Source organism: Necator americanus, chromosome X (genome assembly GCF_031761385.1).
Source record: "Necator americanus strain Aroian chromosome X, whole genome shotgun sequence".
Classification (NCBI taxonomy): Eukaryota; Metazoa; Nematoda; class Chromadorea; order Rhabditida; family Ancylostomatidae; genus Necator; species Necator americanus.
Window position 1 is genome coordinate 27598998 of NC_087376.1, and position 19216 is coordinate 27618213.

The 19216-nt window shown below is 37.7% G+C and overlaps 1 protein-coding gene across 2 annotated transcripts; it reads right to left on the reverse strand.

Annotated features, from left to right (window-relative positions):
• Positions 1–1720: 1720 nt before the first annotated feature.
• RB195_025704 (uncharacterized protein) lies at positions 1721–17842 on the reverse strand (the record flags this gene model as incomplete). 2 transcript variants are annotated; one of them, XM_064213955.1, is made up of 17 exons in its annotated part: positions 1721–1882; positions 1951–2127; positions 2188–2310; positions 6258–6353; positions 6418–6484; positions 6553–6695; positions 6844–6919; positions 6993–7104; positions 7244–7408; positions 7481–7636; positions 9054–9127; positions 9236–9378; positions 9472–9535; positions 14053–14225; positions 14514–14612; positions 15882–15996; positions 17718–17842. In XM_064213955.1, the coding sequence occupies 17 exons, from the start codon at positions 17840–17842 to the stop codon at positions 1721–1723; spliced, it is 2070 nt and encodes a 689-aa protein (XP_064069836.1). The 2 variants fall into 2 exon arrangements, with proteins under 2 accessions (XP_064069836.1, XP_013305713.2); XM_013450259.2 differs by lacking the exon at positions 15882–15996 and having other exon boundaries at positions 17675–17842.
• Between the last annotated feature and the right edge of the window lie 1374 nt (positions 17843–19216).

Genomic DNA, 19216 nt, shown 5'->3' on the forward strand with positions numbered 1-19216 from the left:
TGATGAATTATCGTCAGAAATCCATGTTTTGTATGATCCCTTCGCTACTACTTCCACAGTACAAACACTGAAAATTTTAGAAAGGCTAGCCCTAATTTACCAATGTTCACGATTTTAAGAACCGTTTATTCTCCGAAGAATTTCATTAGAACAAATCACGCATTTATAGTTGGCGAAGAAATTCTTCATCCGATTGACCGCGACGCACCTGCAGTAATTCACGCATATTTTCCGCTACCCTCTGCTATAATTTCTGCCATTCTTCCTCTTTTCTTTTCTCAATGTTGGAGGTGAATCGTGGATGCTCGAGCGAAGATTTTCGACGTTTTCTTCCTGTTGTCTGCCATTTGGATGAGCACTATCGTCGTCTCACGTGTCATATGCATTTCGTCTTTGTTGACATATGTATTTTTATGAGAAAATTACATACCACTCTCCTAATCGATTCGTTCTCCATCTACAGTATTTCTGTCCAATTATATCATATTACTGATTTTCTTTCACTGCATGTGCCTTTCAGATATGAATTTTTTCGTTTTGAAAAAAAAAACTTCTATGAAACTGGAATGTATCGAAGATCTATGTTCATGGACTCAAGCTGTATAAAGGATTTCTACAGAATTTGGTTTCTTTAAATGAGCTGCACACGAACTTGTTATTATCTTTTATTCGCAGCTAACCTTTCGGATTCTGAAGAAGTCGGTTTCGATAATACCGACTTCTTCAGAATCTGAAAGGGTGGAATCGAGCGTGATATATCCGATCAGACGCCTTATCCGTCCAAAAAAGAAAGTCCTAAGCTTACTGTTAGGCCTCATAGCTACCAATAGAAGGTAACATCGTACCTTAGGATCAGCTGACTACCCTGCCACCGTTAGGATACCTGTTGTGAGGTGAATAGCGCAATCAAATTTCAGCCTTGAATAGGGCGCGAGTTCCCGATAGTGCAGAGGCACTCCTCTTTGCGATTCATCTTTGTCGCCTAGGTGTGGATCTAAAATGCCTCCAGAGCTTAGCGCGCAGGAATACCAGGTTCGCACGCCAATATCGTGATTTTAACTTCAAAATCTTCTCCATTATGAAGTTATGAGCACTCACTGCAGTGGAGTCACATGATTTCCTTTTCCTGTTTAGGTGTTCCTGACTCGAACACATAGTGATCAAGCTGTTTTTGCTATGTATTCGTCACCATACTGCATACAGGAATTCAGATAAACAACACATGAACTCATACAATATCCAATAACCAATACAAGTTGTTATCCGGACATATTTTGCACTCCGATGTAGTGTAGACAATCAATTATTGAAAGATCACAATGCCGAGTTTTTTTTGAAGGTCTTTCCGGAGATTTCAACAGCGTTTTTCAATCTCTTCCATTATAGCGTACATTTTTTTTCAGAAATTCTATGACTTTTTTAAACACATTTATTTGGTCTTAGACAATTTAACACAAAATGTCTGCTATGAAAAAGAATGAGATCAATATAATCGACGAATATGTGATATGACCAATTTGGAAATGTTAGTGTATTCGATTCGATTCGATTCGAATAAGATATACATAAATTAATAGCCTTTGACTAGTGATCTGGTTACGGTACTGGATTTTTAAGGCATTATGACTATGAAATGGCAAAAAAAAGAAGTGAGAATTGAAAGCATTAAAATGACAATGGCTAAGCCTGTACCTACTCTCTACTCGCCTACTGTACTCGATTATTTCTTTACCCTGAGAACATTAGTGACTTTTGTGAACATTTTAGCCAATGGCCTTGTAGCAAAGCAGTTAACACCCGCTGAATAAAGCTTATCAATTCGTCGATTAAGGAATTCTTCGCTACCTGGCAGCGGATCAGATGGATCTAGTGTTTTGGAGCACTGAAAAATATTTTTTTTAATTCGGAAAAAAATGTTTCTTGAAGAAACAGGATGCACATCTCTCTCACCCTTTTTACGATCCATTCATGAAACATTACAGTTTCACATAAATAGGATAAGTATGGCCTAATAGATTTGTCAGGCTGCGTATCCACAAGACGTTGTTTAAATGCTGCTCCCCATTCCAACTGTGATGCTACCGTTTTATAATGTCCAAATAATGAGGCGTACCAGACCAACACTATCTGTGAAAAAAAAAAACCGTCGAGGTGTCATTAAAAAAATCCCCATTAAAATTCACTTACATTTTCAACCCGCAGATCAGCAGCTGGTCCAGGTCCTCCAGCTAACGCACTTCTTAAACCCGTTATTAAAGCCATACTGACTTTTTTCGGCATTCCTAGTCTTTGACAAAAATTCACCGCACACTGAAAAATATTTTATTCTAGAATTAACCTTGTAAACAGATGAATAGTGAATGAGTTCTGTGTTATTCGATTTGATAGTCCTACTTCCCTTAGGGATCACCTTTTTGCTGTTAAAAAATTATACGATGTAAAAAAAACTGTTCAGCAACAAACGAATTATGTTCATATGCTGTTTGATCTTAGTAGTTAAACAAAGTGGACCTTCTCTTCAATGTTTCAAACTTTGAAAACGGGAGCCATTGTAATGGAAAATGAGATATGAAAGAAGGATTGCAGGATCTATGGAAAAATCTTTGCTCTGTTTTCCAACATTGCACCCTGGGTAACTAGCAAAATATTGTGTTAGACTGATTTTTGCTCGCTCAGTTCGATCTGCGAGCAAAAATCCGGATTCACCGACCTTCTCACTCTCTGTTTCCGAAGAAAGTATGAAATTAAACAGAGGTATTGGCACATGATAACTTTTATGAAAGGTTGCCGGTGTTGCGCAGTCGGTAGATGTTCCGCTACCTGCACGATCGATCGCTGGTTTGAAACCGTCCTAATGCCAACCAACGCTTTCATTCCTCCTGGGTCGATGAATTGGTATCAGACTTGTCTGGAAGAATACAAAAACCCACCTGACACATCGGCTAGCCCCCGAAGCCATTGTATAGGCCAGTTACACGATCGTAAACCTCAAACGATTCTCATTTGAAGTGAACGTGGGGGGCGCATTCCAGGCGGATTGATTAACGCCAAATACTTTATCCTTCATCCTTTAATTTTTATGGAAGATGAAAAGTCTGTCCATCCAAGGAGCTCCTATCCTACATAATATTCTTGTCTAGATCATGAACGACTTCAGAAGGTTAATGAGCCTGTTGATACAACAACCGTAACGGTGCCCCTTTCAAGTTACTGGTTCTCAATCCCTTTTTATAGGTGAGACTTTATCCTAAATAGTTTTCAGAGATTTATATACTGATATATTACTAACAAGTAGACGTTAACAGTGATGGTACAGAGATGTCGAAGAACACTTAAAACGCTCACATCTTCCTACAAAATCCCTTCAAAAGTTCAAATTAGTTTTACTTACTTTTTTTAGATTTTGTCACGATTCAAGGGGATGTATTTGTAGACTCCACTTGTGTTAAACATCCATAAAAGCTAACATTAATTTCCTTAACAAAAAACTTCCAACGATATGTGATCTTGAGAAATCATTCTAGAGGCTAGACAACTCAGTGAATCTTCTAAAAAGGAAGGCAAAAATGTATATTCAATTAAACCGCCTTTATAGCTGACTTACTACAGTTGGAAAAAAAAGACTTGGCTTGGTTATAGCAAAATTTATGCATTGCAAAACCTAATGCTTGGTGCTTAATAGCGACAATCGTTCATCCAGAAATGATATCCACTCTTATGACATCAGAACCTGCCATATGGGAACCAGTAACTAACATGAGAAGAAGTATCCCTACGTATTACAGCCACAAATATTCACATGTGGTGAGGAACGAGCACTGGACGAATGAAAAACTGAATATGACACTCAATAAATTGCAATAAAGTCAGTTTCATGTCTTTTTTCCCGCAATTAACTCAATTTTACCTCACCAATATGAAGATTACAACACTCATTTCTGAGCATGCTAACTACTTTGTTCGAAATGTACGAAAATACTTGAAATGCATATTCGAAACATGTATAATTTTCGAATATTCTAGCCCTATCATCCAAACAAATCTCACTTTAACATGTCTTAAATTTTGCAAAAAAAATTGCTTTCACATTTGTATGGAAATTAAAAATAAATTTAAATTTCAAATTAATGAATTGCTCACTGATTCCGATTCTATCACATCAGGAAGTTTTCAATGTAGTTTAGCATTTTTTTTTATTGGCACCTTCCAATAAAAAAAAACTTTTCTGCAGAATTTTTGCAGATATAGAATTTCTTCGAGTAGATAATTATCTCATGACTTTACTTTAATTGATCTCCATTTTTAACAGCAACGTGCAGCTATTTCAATACAAGAAAAACAGTTTTAGTTCCAATCCTATCCTAATCCAAAAAGTTCTCGGATCTAGTTTATAAGTTTCTCGTTCTAATATTGCTCAACAATAAATTATTAATGAGAGCACAACAAAAATACTGAAAAATAGAACATGGAAATACTACTGGGAAGATTTGCTTGAGAAGATCCTACAGAAATCTATGTATGCAAAAAGGATGTGTTCTGTACGCAGAGAGAACGTATACTGAATCTAAAGGTTGAAATTGAAATGAAATATTGCAAATTGAAGAACTTGATATTTTCCATGAAATTTTTCCTAGTTTTTCTAACGACTTCATCTAGAATACATTTTAAAATGCATCACTACAAACAGTTTTCCTAAAACCTTGCCAGTAGCGATTTTGCAATACATTTCAAATGCATAATTGCACAGTTATTTAAATTATCTCCATCAGAAAATTGTTTCCTGTAACTGTTTCGAACAGAACAATTTTGAAGCGGCTTCCTTTTTTTCCGGAATTAAGATTATGAGTACAGGAATACCATAGTTAATATTAACGTAGCAACTGTCGCTACACCTTTACAGCTTATTAAATTCGAAATTTGCAAGATAATCTAGAACTTTCGTATAAAGTCCTATTTTCATTCAACAATCCATTAAAAGTCTCAAATCTCTTTAAGTATACATAATAAATTTTTGAAAGCGTTCTCTCAAAAAATACTGTAGATGTAAAGTTTATTTAATTCGACTGGCTAACCGTTAAGCTTAAAATTAACGAGAACGATCTTCCATTCGCAATTAGTTGTTTAAAATCATACCTTTGCCAAAAATGAGGTCTGATTGAACATTCGAGTTCAACTGATTGAATTTTGATAGTGTTTATGGTGTTAAATTAATCCTGACCGCTAGGTTAATGCTCCAAAAACTTTTGACGGCAATAATTCCCTGAAAATTGATTTTAGGAGACAAAAGTCAAAGGCCATCATACAATACGATATTTTTAACTCTAATAAAACACTTTTATATGTATGCTGAGCGGTTCAGCTGGCAGTCAAGTTTCTCCTCATGCTGAAACCATAATTTTAGCTATTAAAAAGAAGTGACATAAGCGCTTTTATCCGTTAGCAGATTTGTGACCGATTCCAGGAATAAACGCAACTGTTCCTCTTGTTTACACAGCACCACAATGAATGGTTTGATCGAACGAAAATTGATGATCCATCTGTAGAATTTGACATTTCCCTTATATCATACTACAGTAAACAATGATACACATATGTTGCATGAAATAACCTCAAAAATCATCAAAAAAAAACAAATATAAAAAAGGATAAAGTCTCTGGCTTATCAATCTGCTTGGGATGCGCCAACGCGTTTTACTTCAACTCGAAATCGTTGAGGTTTTGGAACGTGAGGTGGCCTACACAGTGACTTGCGAGGAGCAGTCGATGATCAAGTAAGTGTTTTTTTTATCCTCCCAGACAAGTCTGATACCAATTTATCGACTCAGAGGGATGAAGGGTTTGGTTGGCCCCAGGGTGGTTTCAGACCATTAACCGTACCGGCACAGCGGACCTCTTACCGACACCGCTGAACCTGCCCCAAAACTAAGATCAAAAAATAAATATAAATACAAATAACCATAACAATAATTATTGGATAAAAAACGTTATTTTAAAGGAGGAATTCGTGAGGGTACTTCCACATGATCTGGAATTAATCCTCGCAAGCATACTATAATATTTTCTGCCCATAAATGTTCTAAGCAAGCGCGTCACCATCCGGCTTTCCTAGATTTTTTTCTATTCCTAGCTGACAGGATTGCTAAAAGAAAAGGTGACAAACCTAACACCTCACGCAAAACCTCTTACTGGATTATTGTTACGCAATTACGTATTCGATCATGGATTTATGTGCGATGCGATGTATGAAAAACCTTCACCTGCTGTTTCCATGCAGCTATACCACTATCATTAACGTAAGCATCTGGAGGAGGATTTATGAGTCCATTGTCAGCGTCAATAAATACAAAATCCACCTATAATATCATAATAAAGATAATGGCACTAGATGTATTCCATACAATCATCTTAAAAACTAACCTGGTCTATATCGTTCTCACCGGTTTGATCGGCAATGATGAGATCATGAATAGGGGCGAGATTGTTTCTGAAACAGGATTGACGGCTCAGTACTGAACATTCAAATGATGGATGGATTTTTTTGGACAACCTCACCTTAATATGCCCATCAAATAAGGTGTAGGATTATGACAGAGGTCAAGCAAGTTATCCGGAACAGCTGGTATAAAAACATGTGGCCATGATAGGGGTTGAATGATGGCTTCCATGACTTGAACAACTTTCGATACAGAGCATACCTAAGCAGTGGTTATAATACGAGTAGAAGGAAATAAATAATCTCCTAAGCATAACAAAGCATAGGATAGGCTTTAAAAAATTAAAGCGAAAAAATCTCCATGAAAAACAAGAAAAAATACTCCCGCAGCAAAATTTAATATAACTTACAGTATTATCTGCTAATAATATTCTTTGCTCTCCCAAAAGTGATGCAACGATGCATGTGGTTATCTCAGGAGATATCCTGAAAAGAATAACTTTTTCTGAGAAAAATACGCTGAACAAACACTGGAAGTGATCGACGTTAGTGAACGAACCGCTCTATAACTTGAGAACATCCAGTCCTTCCAAGAATTGTTCCCTGATTAAAAATTTCAATTCTAATAGGCCAACCTGTAGCGCATTTTTCAACAACCACAAGACTTGCACCTAGAAAAATATGAAAATGAATATCAGTGCAAAATGTGACTCGAGAAACTATTTTAGATACAGTATTAGCAGTGTTGAATTTTTTTTTGTAATGAATATATTCGTATGAAAAGATTTTTGTCCATTTCTGTCCACATACCTCTATTTTGTGGATAACTATGTTGAACAATTGACGATAAAAAACTAGTGAGTTGTACACGACTTCGTCCTATATATTTGAGAATAGTTCTAGCCAGATCCAAATAGAATACAGCATTTCGAATTGGCGAAATAACCACTAACACAGCTGGATATGTTCCATTTTCTGAATTTTCGAAGAAAAAAAAATTCATAAGATTTATGGCGGAAACTCTGGACATACAGGAAGGTCACCTACTGTTATCGTCCCATGTCGGTAGAAATTTATGGCAATACGCATTTTTTCTAGCTCCGCTGTGATCCGTCAAGGCCAAAACGAATTCCTCTCGTGCCCAGGTTTTACGTTGTGCTCGTGAATAATCAGGGAAGAATAGCTCGGCTGGCACGTGTTCAGCTGAAATGAGTTTTTTCCTCATCATGTGCTGATGAATACATCAAGATTATTTTCGGGATAGAAAAAAAAAACGAAACAAGAACTTTTATTCTCTTAAAAATTTTATTTGTTGCTCAAGTGAACATGCACACTAAACCCCTAAACTTAATTTGTCGTAGTTTGAGTCGAAAGACAAAAATAAATTTCTGTACTGTTACGTTTCTGGGTAAACCCCTTACAATCACATTTAAAGCAGAACTTTATACCATAATATTACGTTTGATCAAAGACGAGACATTGAAAAAAAAAATTTAAAAAAATAAAAAAAAATCCATCTCTAATCATTTACTCGTTGGCATACCTCATTTTCTCCGATACCCAAAATAGACCCCGAAATTTCTAAAAATTTCCTCGTAAACATTAAATTAGAGATTTCGGTGAATTAGAGATTGAATCCATAGGTAGGACTAACGCTATGGATTTGAAAATAATATTTTTCAAACAAAATATTTGTAGTCATCAAAAAGAGTGCATTTTTGTTATCACTATCACTTAATCAATTCGGAGTGAACATTTATAGCACCGCAGAGCATTGCAAGTACAATTTGCTTTTTTTTCCTGCGAACAACATTGTAGCCAATTCTTGGCAGACATTGTCTGTTTCTGAACAATAAAAACTGATGAATTGTCGAACAAAGAAAAGAAGGAAAAGAAAAGAAAGAGAGAAAAGGCAAAGAAGAATCGCACTTTCAATTATTCTTGTTCCCGAATTAATTCGAATTTTTGGATCTTAAGGACTAGGATATGTAAAACTGATTGTTTATTTATTGCAAGGACTAGGGAGGATAATGAGTCCTACAACTACGAAAAAAACTTTTTAAAGCGAAAAGATCCAAAGCATAGGAAGAATCCTGGAATAAAAAGTAATTTGGAATGATTAAGACATGCAGACGACACGACGCCCAAGAAGAAGGAAAGGAAAAATCTAAGAAAATAGACAAATCACGATAATTAATTCATAGATCAGGACAAAACATAAAAAACGTCAGAAGAGGCTCGATTTTAGAGTTCTTTTAGTAACAAGATCTGTATCGGTCGTTATTTACACGCCTCATCAAGCAACTAATTTGACTTTCTGGAGAAGGATAAACCAGAAACCATCAAAATGATATGATTTCCAGAATAGAGAGAAATTAGATTTCATCCTAGGAATTGATCACATTAAGTTATCTGATTACAACCTATTTGCTGACATTCTGGAAGAGGTTAAATGCTATCTTCACTAATATTTTCGAGAAGAATCCCACTTTTTTCTTACATTTCTGTTTAATTAAAAGGATAATGGGATCAAAAGAAATATTTTTTTAAAACACTGCATAGAGATAAATCCATTTAATACAAACACAAAAAAAAACAAATACAGTTATAATGAACAAACCATTTTTATCCTCCGGAAAACGATATGTGATTGCTGGTTTTCTGACTGGTTCCTCACCACAGCAGCTCGTCGATCTTAATATGGCGTAGATGAAGATGCTTATTTTATTTTTACTATATTCTACTTTATTGTTTATTTATTTCAATGCAGTATACTTAATTACTTACAACAATAGCACTTACTCAAGCGAAACAATTAGAACGGATTCGAACAGCTGCGGTGAGGTGCCGCACATGGCGGCCATGTACTTGTCCCGTTCCTCTAAAGTTCGTCGACGATAGTGCCTAGCACGAACCTTTTGCTTTTGTAGCGACTTTATTACTATCTAAAAAAAGACATTTGAACCAGATTTTTCCCCTAAGAAACATTATCATAGAAGTGCTCCAATTTTTTAAAATTTCTCATATTTTTACGAAACCTCCTCTTCCGATTCCCTTTGACAATCTCCAGGTCGTTTCCCTTTAGGTGCGCGATGTTTTGACCTGTAACCAGAAATTTTCAAAGCGTTTTTGAATGTTTGATTATTTTTCCGAATAATTTGCCGCGGCTCAGTCTTTTTTCACACTTTTCGCCGCTAGACCTCTCTTCTTACTCACATGTCTACTTATCAGTAGAATATGAGTGTAGGGTCAGCTGATAACGAAAATTTCAACACCGTTGACACAATCGCGGGACAAAAAATAGTTTTTCTGTTGGGCGTACTTAACGAGCACTTAAAACAAGCAACAACCACTTTTTTTAATGAAAGAGAGAAGAGCAGAGTTTTTTCATAAGAAAAGGAAGAAAACAACTTTTGAAATGAAGATCAGTGGTTTGAATTTTTCCAGGTGCAGAAATGGAACGATTGAGGGAAAAAAAACAATGGGGCCCTGGTTGAGTCCGCAGATAAATTTAAATAGGTTTAAAAATAAAAATGCTGATGAACTTTACATGTTATGAATCAATTCATCAATTCATTCATTTAGTTCATATCAATTAGGTATTACTATTAGCAGAAAGGTTTATGAACTAAGGAAAAAATGGCTGTTAGAGGACATTTCCGATAAAAATAATAAAAAGTATATAAAGACCCTTCAACGCGGTGAAACGTATCGTTCATCAACTTTAGAAATTTAAATAAAACACCAAGACATGTGGGTTACATGGATAAATGTTCTCTGTACAATAGAAGCGATCAAAGTCTGCGATGAAAAATCCAGGCGATCAAAGAAACTGAAGAGATCCTCAACGAGATATGCAGTGGAAAGGAAGCAAGATTACCTCGAGGATGAAAAAACACAGAAATTCTCTATTTTTAACAACTATAGTGTCTCTTATTTTTAGAAGGTAGCTAACAAAATGAAGAAAAACTGGATAAATGTTACAGAAAGCTTTGAAAATTTGAAAGGAAGCTTTGAAGAATTTTGCTAATGCTGAAAAGTGTTCTAAAAATTGCTTCGTATGAGTTAACACGGAGGGAGAAGAATACTAATTGTGTTTGTTTCAGGACAAGCACTCAAAATCTGCTGAGGATTGTTTATAAAAATAGAAATCGTTGTTTAAATTAAGTTTTAACAAGTAAGTTTTGGAAAGTGGTCGAAGTAAAAGTGATGGAATGTGGGAAAGAAAGGACCATTATAAGAAAATATTTGTAGATCAAACTAAGCAAGAAAGATATTTTGGAATAAAATACCGGACTACAGTTGATCAAATCTTGGTGCAGCGTGAGCGAAAGGATAGCAAACATTCGAAAGCGTAAAGATAGCACCGTCTGGAACTGTGAACTAGTGAGCCTTAGCAAAACAGGTTTGAAGAATTTTGAACGATGAATCTAGGACATCCTAGATAGCACGTCGAAAAAAAACCAGACAAGAAACTATTCAAAAAAATTTCGGCACAAAAGTGAAAGTTCTAGGGACAAAGCGCTCGTTCGACGACGTGTCGTACCGATTGCACAAGGGTGGATGCTAGTGCATACAACGGGGGGAAAAAACGTCCGCTCCTCTCGGCCTCCATTTAGGATCCAATCGATTAACTTCGAAGCATCGACTGAATCCGAGAATGTCAGCAAATATCAGGAAATCGTCCAGACCAAAACGTGTAGGTCGTACAAATGAATGTTCCGACAATATCAAACGATTATACAGTGAGTCGCTCGCCGTGACTATCAAGCGATATCGTACGGATAAGAAGGATCTTTTCGTAATATTTGATGATGAATCGTTTGATGGAGGAGGATTGGGGCGTGTTCTAATCACATATATATGTGCACTAGAAGCAAACGTATGTACACGAAATGGAATTATACGATAACAAAGGCGAAACCATCATTGAAAACGTTATTGTTGAACGTCATTTTAGCAATTCCATGGTCGTTAATGTCGGATAAAAGCAAGGATTTCAAAAAACTTTCAAAAGAAAGAAGAACTTCAAATGTGGCTGATAGTTTCTATCATATTTGGAATTGTTTAGGAAGGTTCTTTTTTCCCTCAAATAATAAATGAAAGCGTTAATTGTTGTCTTTCGTGAAAGTACAGAAATTTTCTTTTATAGAAGGCAATCACCGATAAAATGTTGAGTTAGCAACTTTTCTCTTGTGTGACCTATTTTCAAACGTATCGAACACAATAGAACTTGATGATGAGGCATGAGGGTGTTAGTCATCAACGTGTACATTTTCCCCATGTATGCAAAACCGATACGGAATGTTTAGGGGAACATCGTGACTGTTGAGATTATGTGGAACTCTGCGTTCGTCAATTTACAACATTCATACGTACACATTTATAGGGATTGTTAAACAAAATCCATAACTATGTGGAATAGAACCTCAATACTGTGAAGATACATATGCGCAAGGAATGTTTCTTCCTTATTGATCAACTAATCTTCCCATAGAACTTCATTGAACACAAATTAAGGTAAATAATCGAGCAAAGAACGTCAAAATTTGCACAGTCGCTGATTTCATCACGATTTCAAAACTATTAGTACGCTGCTGGTATTATTTTCTACGGGCTTAATATTATTAGTGAAAGATCCACAGACTACACATCTATCGAGAATTGATTTTTTTTAGTAATTTAGGAATAGCAAAACGGAATTGATGGATTCATTTTTTTGTAACTTAAATGATAAGATTCAAAAACAGCTCATCAGCAGACTATGGACACCAGATCAACTAATGGAGACTAATCTATTTATGATCTTTTTAGAACCAAATTCGTTAACCAATATTTATACTTTTTGTGAAATATCATTCAATGTAAACTCAATAGAATAATTCAAAAAAATAATATGGAGTAGAAATGACATAGAACTGAGACAGCCAGTTTCAATCATTCTAAGAGTCTTAGAAAATGGTTGCTCATGGAAAGGTTAATGAATAAAGGAATTTCTTCTTTGTTCCCACCATCTCGCATTTCTGTCCATCCTCGATTTTGGACAAGCTAGGATAGGAGAAAGATTGCTCCAGCACTTCCAAAGATCTTCTTAATTACATCATCCTGAACCAGCACAGCTGTATTCCAGTTCACTGGTATTTCTTTTCTCGCCCATCGTTGGGTTTACCGAGGTTTAAGACTTGAAACACCAAATTATTTACCAAACGTGAGTCACAGATTTAAGATTCAGGACGGGTAAATAATTAGACGTAACAATTCTTACACGGATCAAATTCAGTTAGTCCAGACATTGGTATCAAGAGGAAAATTTAAAGCATTCTACAAGTTATCTCATTATACTCTTTAAGAAATAATTGTATTAGTAATAAGAACATAATATGAGGCACAAACACGTCCGGAGTACTGGAAGTATGTCACTAACACGACAACTGATGAGGACTCAAGCTTTCGGAGGTAGCATTGATACAATTTCTGTGCACGCGTGTTCTCTGCATACTGCAGGAACCCATAGCATTCATTACCAGTGAAAATATTGGATCGATCATAATTGCTAGTCCAAGAGAAATTTCATGGACGAAAAGTATCAGAATTCAATTTCCTTCGTAAAAAGAGATATGAAACATCTGTTGACAGTGATGAGAATTTCTTGTGAATTTTCGTTGACGAAAAATATCAAAATTCAATTTCTTTTGTAGAAAGAGATATCAAGAAGCTGTTGAAGATGACAAGGATTTCTTGTGAAATTTCGATTTCGTGCCGTTTTACAGCGTATTTTTTTAAACTGTCGATGAAAATCTCTGACGAAATTCCCGAATCTTTGACGAAAAATCAAGATAAAGATCCAAACCTGTAGCAATTTGAAAAAAAAGAATAGAACGACAATCGAAGCTGTAATTGGTTAGGGTCCGAAATGGTGGATTTTGGGGCAACGGCTATCACGATCTGTATTTTTTGGGAGCAAAAAAATGCAACATTTCGCAATCATACAATGTGATTACAAAATAGTACAAAGCTCCCAACCATTGCAAAAATGTAAAGCGTATCCATTATTAAACAGCAAAGTAGAGGACATTTCCAAGTTGTTCCTGACTTACTTGATAACAGAGTAAAATACACCGACCTAACGACAATCGAAACTGAAAGGCTTTTTTTTAACTAGCGAGCAAATAATCGGACTAAACATTTGGTGACCTGGAGTGTAAAGTGGAAGGAAAGCAAATTTGAGAGAAGTAATTGATCCGAAATAACAAGGACTAAGAGAAGCGTTTAGTTTTGTCGAGTTGTCCTAGAATCCAGAAATTTGGAAAATTGCTGTAGTAATGATCAAATCAAGACAAACACTGAGCCAGACCAAGTTCTTCACTAGTTATCAGGCTATAATGAAAAACGAGACTACGAATTCATAGAAGTTCCACGTTAACTGCTTTCAAGGATGATTTTCGGAGTTGAGAAACATAACCAGAATGGCATGAGGCAGAAACACTTCCAGAGTTTTGTGGCTCGTTGGGAAACATGAAAAGCTGACGCTATCACATTCAATCGATCGATTGCCACTAGCAACCACCAGCATTTCTGTTTGTCTATGCATAAAAACGGGGAAAAAACTGTTTTCTTACTTGAATCCTGGTGTTCTTGCGAGTTTACATGGTAACGGTGTAGAAACTGTTGCATCCGACGAAGACATCGTTGCAGGAAAATCTGTTGTTGACGTGCATCGTTCGATTGGAACGGACGCATAATAAGTAACCAGGTCGTGTTTTGCTTGGGATTTTGAAGGAGAGACATGAGACTGAAACAAGAATATTTTTTTTCCTGAAGTAGACAATTCACTGAACAGCAGAGAAGAACATGTGTAAGAGAAAAAAAGAAAGAAAAGGCTCAAATCCTAAGTATTGACGGCTCCTTCATTTACGATAGTGAAAGCTAATCTTACAGTCTCGACGAAAAGACGAACCACAACAATGTGCTCCGTCAATGTTACAGATCACTAAGATTTAAAAAATTGACAGGAAAAGGTGTGGGCCTCATACACAAAGCATTACATATGTAGAGGTTTCTGGATCTAAAGAAAACTTACTTCGATGATAGGTACGTCATATGTGTTCGCCAATGTAGAGTTGGTCGTAGATGGAGTGGATCTGTCGTCGCATATATGTTCAGCATTTCTTTTTTGACCCTAAAAAAGCCAACGTAATTCGAATAGAAAACATTTCTTATTCTCTGAAGGAAATATCCGGCTGAAACGTTCCTAATTTCAAAATCTTCAAAACTTAAACCGCAAGTTCAACAAAAAAATTCATACAAAAGCAGTTGCATTTCAAAACAAGGATTTTGTCATTGCTATAATCTGAATAAATCCTAATGATTTTCAAAGCAACTAAGCATTTGAGTGCAAAAGTAAGCTACAACTTAACAGCAAGCTTTAATTCTACTGATCAACATTACTAATTTTGGTCAAGGTCGACCACAAGATATATTCCAGGTGGTACAAGAAGCAACCCGCAGTTTTCCTGTGAATTGCAAATCCCACGCTATTGGCGTGTGAACGAATTTGGATGTAATTCCATTATATGATCTTTTAAAACAGTCTATGGTTAAACAGCAATCTTTTCACTAGTTTCTTACACAATTTCTTGGTTGCTGTTTTTTTTTTCTGAGAGTATTCTTTAAAATTCGACGGGGTGTTAGTTTCGAATAATATTATAAAAAAAGGATAAAGTCACTAGCGCATCAATCCACTTGGGATGCGCCAACGCGTTTTACTGGAATTCGTAATCGTTGAGGTTTTGGAACGCCTGTTGACCTATACAATGACTTGACGGGGTCAGCCGATGATCAAGTCAGTGTTTTCATCCTCCCAGGCAAGTCTGGTACCAATTTATCGACCCCGGAGGAATGAAAGGCTTGCTGAGCAGTAGGGCGGTTTCGGGCGAATAATATTATACTCGCATGGATCTACCTCAATGGAGGAAGATCACAGTCGGTTAGACGTGAGGCTACGTAGGGCGTCGTCAGTTGGCAGATAGACAGCTGAACGTGACACAAAAGCTACCTTCTACCTGCGCCGAGATGCAGGTGGATTCAGAGGACAAATATCCTCTTTTAGCAGCGCCAGGAGTGCCTTGTACTACCCTTCTACTCGCACTTCGATCCGGGCCAAAATTCCGCAGTGAAGTGACATGGAGGTGCAAAGAGTGGGATCGGAGTCTTTCCCATAAATAAGTTCTATTTCTCCACCACGGGTGTTGCGAAATCTTTCCACAAGATCAGTAGACTACCAGACTAGTAGAGACCTACAACTTGCCCTTAGATTTTAACATTATACTCAAGACACAATGCCAAAGACTCTCATTTTGGAGGAACACCTGGTAAGACATAGACGGGAATACAGGAATCTTCTAAGCTCCTGAAATAGAAAAAGGCTGACATCACTTTCTTTACATACAAGACAAGTACGCTTGCATCGAAAGCCGCTATTCGAGATTTGACGGTGCAAGCCAGGAAAGCTAAGTACGATGTCATCGGACTGAACAAGACGAGACGACGCGACACACAGAGCCCTGCAAGTGACACTGAAAATGTACTGTTTCCAAGAATAGTCCAGATAGTGCCGTTGGTGTTTTCGTCCACACGAGTGAATAGTAGTGAAAATTGCCTCTTTCGAACAACTGACGACCCAAATCGGCCTTTGTGGAGAAGAATATATGGATCAACCCTTTACAATCTTCGTCGCTTACGGTCCAACGAAGACGAACACTTTTGTGTAGACTTAGATAAGTTTGACTGAGAACAATATACCTGATTAAGGGTCATTACCGGTGATTTCAACATCGAAATTGGGTCCAGAAGAACGCCTGAAAAGCTTACCTCGCGACCTACATTGAAAGAAGCAGGGAGAGGAATTTTCCAAGTTTATTATGACGACTAAGTGCTCCTACGAGAACTTACAATTCCAGAAGCCCTCGTCTTTATCCTGGGTGCGGGAGTCCTACGGTATAGGGTACCGTAATGAAATGGACCACATCAGTATAAGGTTTTCTCTGACGGACTTCGCTGTTCTATCACAACTCTACAACCACGAACTCACATCCAAGCTCGCGAGTCTTTGCAGAGAAACTATAAAAGGAAACCTCGAAGGAGAAGAGCAGCAGTACTGGCTAAAGTAGTAGTAGCGGAAAAGAGCATTGATTGCTTCCGTCGGAACGTCGCCAATCCGTAAAATAGAAATGACTGCCCTCCAGAAATCACATGGAGAAATTCACCACCGAGAAGGGAACGGAGAAGTTCACTCACAAATTTTACCTCCACTCTGTTTGACATCCACGTCCACTTGCTTCTTCACTATCTAAGGGAAGGTAGACATGTTATACGAGATCCTTTCGAAGTAAAGAAATGTAATCTCGTCAGCGAAGAATGGTACTTCATCCGATCCTAAGGATCAAATCTGAGCATCTTATGACGAACATAATGACGAACAACAAGCACGATGATACAAGTAAATGTTATACGCGATGTGATCAAGAGAAATATTTCCTTAAAATTCTTATAAAGCTGCTAAAGTCATGGAATGACTACTTCGAGGGAATACTGACAGAAAACTTCCTTCTATCCACCAATTCCCTTAGCTCCACATCACAAAGGGACTAATTCAGCAGCTAACCGCTTTCGGAATAGAATCGGCCCGGAAAAGAATAATACCGGGAGAACAAAAGGTCGTCGATCAATCAGATGATCTTGACGAAGAGCTGTGGATGTCACGAACTTAGAATTTTATGAATTGGCCCATTTTTCCGAACCGAGTCGTGGAAGAAAAAAGAAGACCGCGGACAGCGAACGAAACACACCAATGCCAATCTGGAAACATCGAAAAAAGGACAGTTCAGCTGACTACTTCGTTTACATCTTGTATGGATTGCGACAATATGCTGAGTCAGAGGAGCTAATCAGATGGGTCAGAATCCTATAAGCTGACTCACAACGTCGAGCGCAGAGCGGTAGCGGGAGCGTAGATAGCATCCCTTAATCCATCGGCCTGCTTTCAGGCTCAGCCCCTCTCTCTGTCCCTCATAATCGTCACTCATGCCATAACAGTAGATCCTCTGAAATCTGCACCACAGACGTTCCTTTACGCTGTGATATCGTGCTGATGTCTCCAGAAAAAGAAGAACTGGAGTACCAAAGACATGTGTAGCGTGATAGGTTAGCGACACTTGGGCTTATTCTCAACGTCAAAGACACCGCGTACATGACGAGGCTGAGACCACCGAAGGTGACGACATACTTGCCCAGGCCCGCCGCTTCCAAGTAGATATAGCACCTCGCACGGACGATCGCATCCGATGGAGTCCTCAAACGCGAGGTTACCGCTCGCGTAAACACTGCATGTTTGAAGTCGAGATTAGCCATCTGATCTGCTCTGTGACAACGGGATGATTGAGCATCTGAAGCCAAAAGTACATTGAACTGGCCTTCGATCTCTATCGCTCTTTGGCGCCGAGCGCTGGCCCACAACTAAAAAACAGGAACGTCGTCTCAAAGTGATGAAAATGTAGGTGATGCGGTGAACGATTGGTATCATCCGCGTCAATCACGTCCGCAACGATATCCGCGATGGATTAGTCGTGACTACCATAGCCGAGAAAATATGTAAAACACGCTTCCGATGTTGCAGTCATGTCCTACTGGGCGACAGCTGCACTTTCTGCAAGGTCGACACGGACGTAGACGTGCCGGAAAAAAACCTTCGCCTATGCCTTACCACGAAGTCAAGTGTCAAGGGTAATTCAAGGATTTCTGCGGTAAAAAAAATCATCATGCCATATAATAACAATGTTACTCTGCGTGCGTATGTGTATGTGCTTGTCTTTGTGTCATGGAAATACTTCATATGAAAATGAAAACGACAAAAGCGTTCCATGAATCCGGACCAGCCGCGTACAAGGCAAGCCTTCTACTTTTTTTTAGGTCTACTGGTATAACATATTTCAAAATAACAATTGTGTCCTCAAAGGTAACGTATCACGTAATATACGTTGTACGAAAATCCCAGGGAAAAAGTGCTGTTCCGGTTGTAGATTACGGAAGTGGGTATGGGCACCTTTAATTCCCCTAGTCGCCGTAAAACACGGCGTAAGAACCGGTTTAGTTCTTACGAGATGCCTTAGAACGCGCACCCATGTGCACGCTCCGGTTTTCTCAGCACCCTAATCACTGGTTTACTTGATTAGGCTGATGAGAGAACCTCATTAATCTTTGACTGCTCGCTTGTGGACGCGACGCGTGCAGGAGAGCGTTGCAATGCGCTCGATGTCGCAGGAAAGAACGCCGACTTATACGCCATTTTTCTCAACGATTAGGGAAAAATGAGAGGAGACACTCTTGTTTCCTTAATCTACATCCCTAACTTTACGCCTTTCCTGGGGTTTTCATTCCACGTCAGTTGAGTGGTAATGTGCCTTTAAATTTGGTTGCATCGAAAACATGTGATGATATTTGAGAGGAAAATCCCGTTAAACGTTTGATCTTAGCATTACCTAATAAAAAACAAACAAAAAAGAACTAGACGCATTCTATGTGATAATATCAACATTACACGGAAAGCGATGTCGATATGAGGCCAACCTTTGCCTACTTTTATTTTAATGTTTTCATCTTTTTCAACATTTATCTACAGAGTTCAATCGTTTGTTTGCTATTTTTTTTGTATTAATTGTGTTAGGGGCGGGTTTAGTGTAGCGGTAAGAAGTTCCGCTACCTACACGATCGATCAGAGGTTCTAAT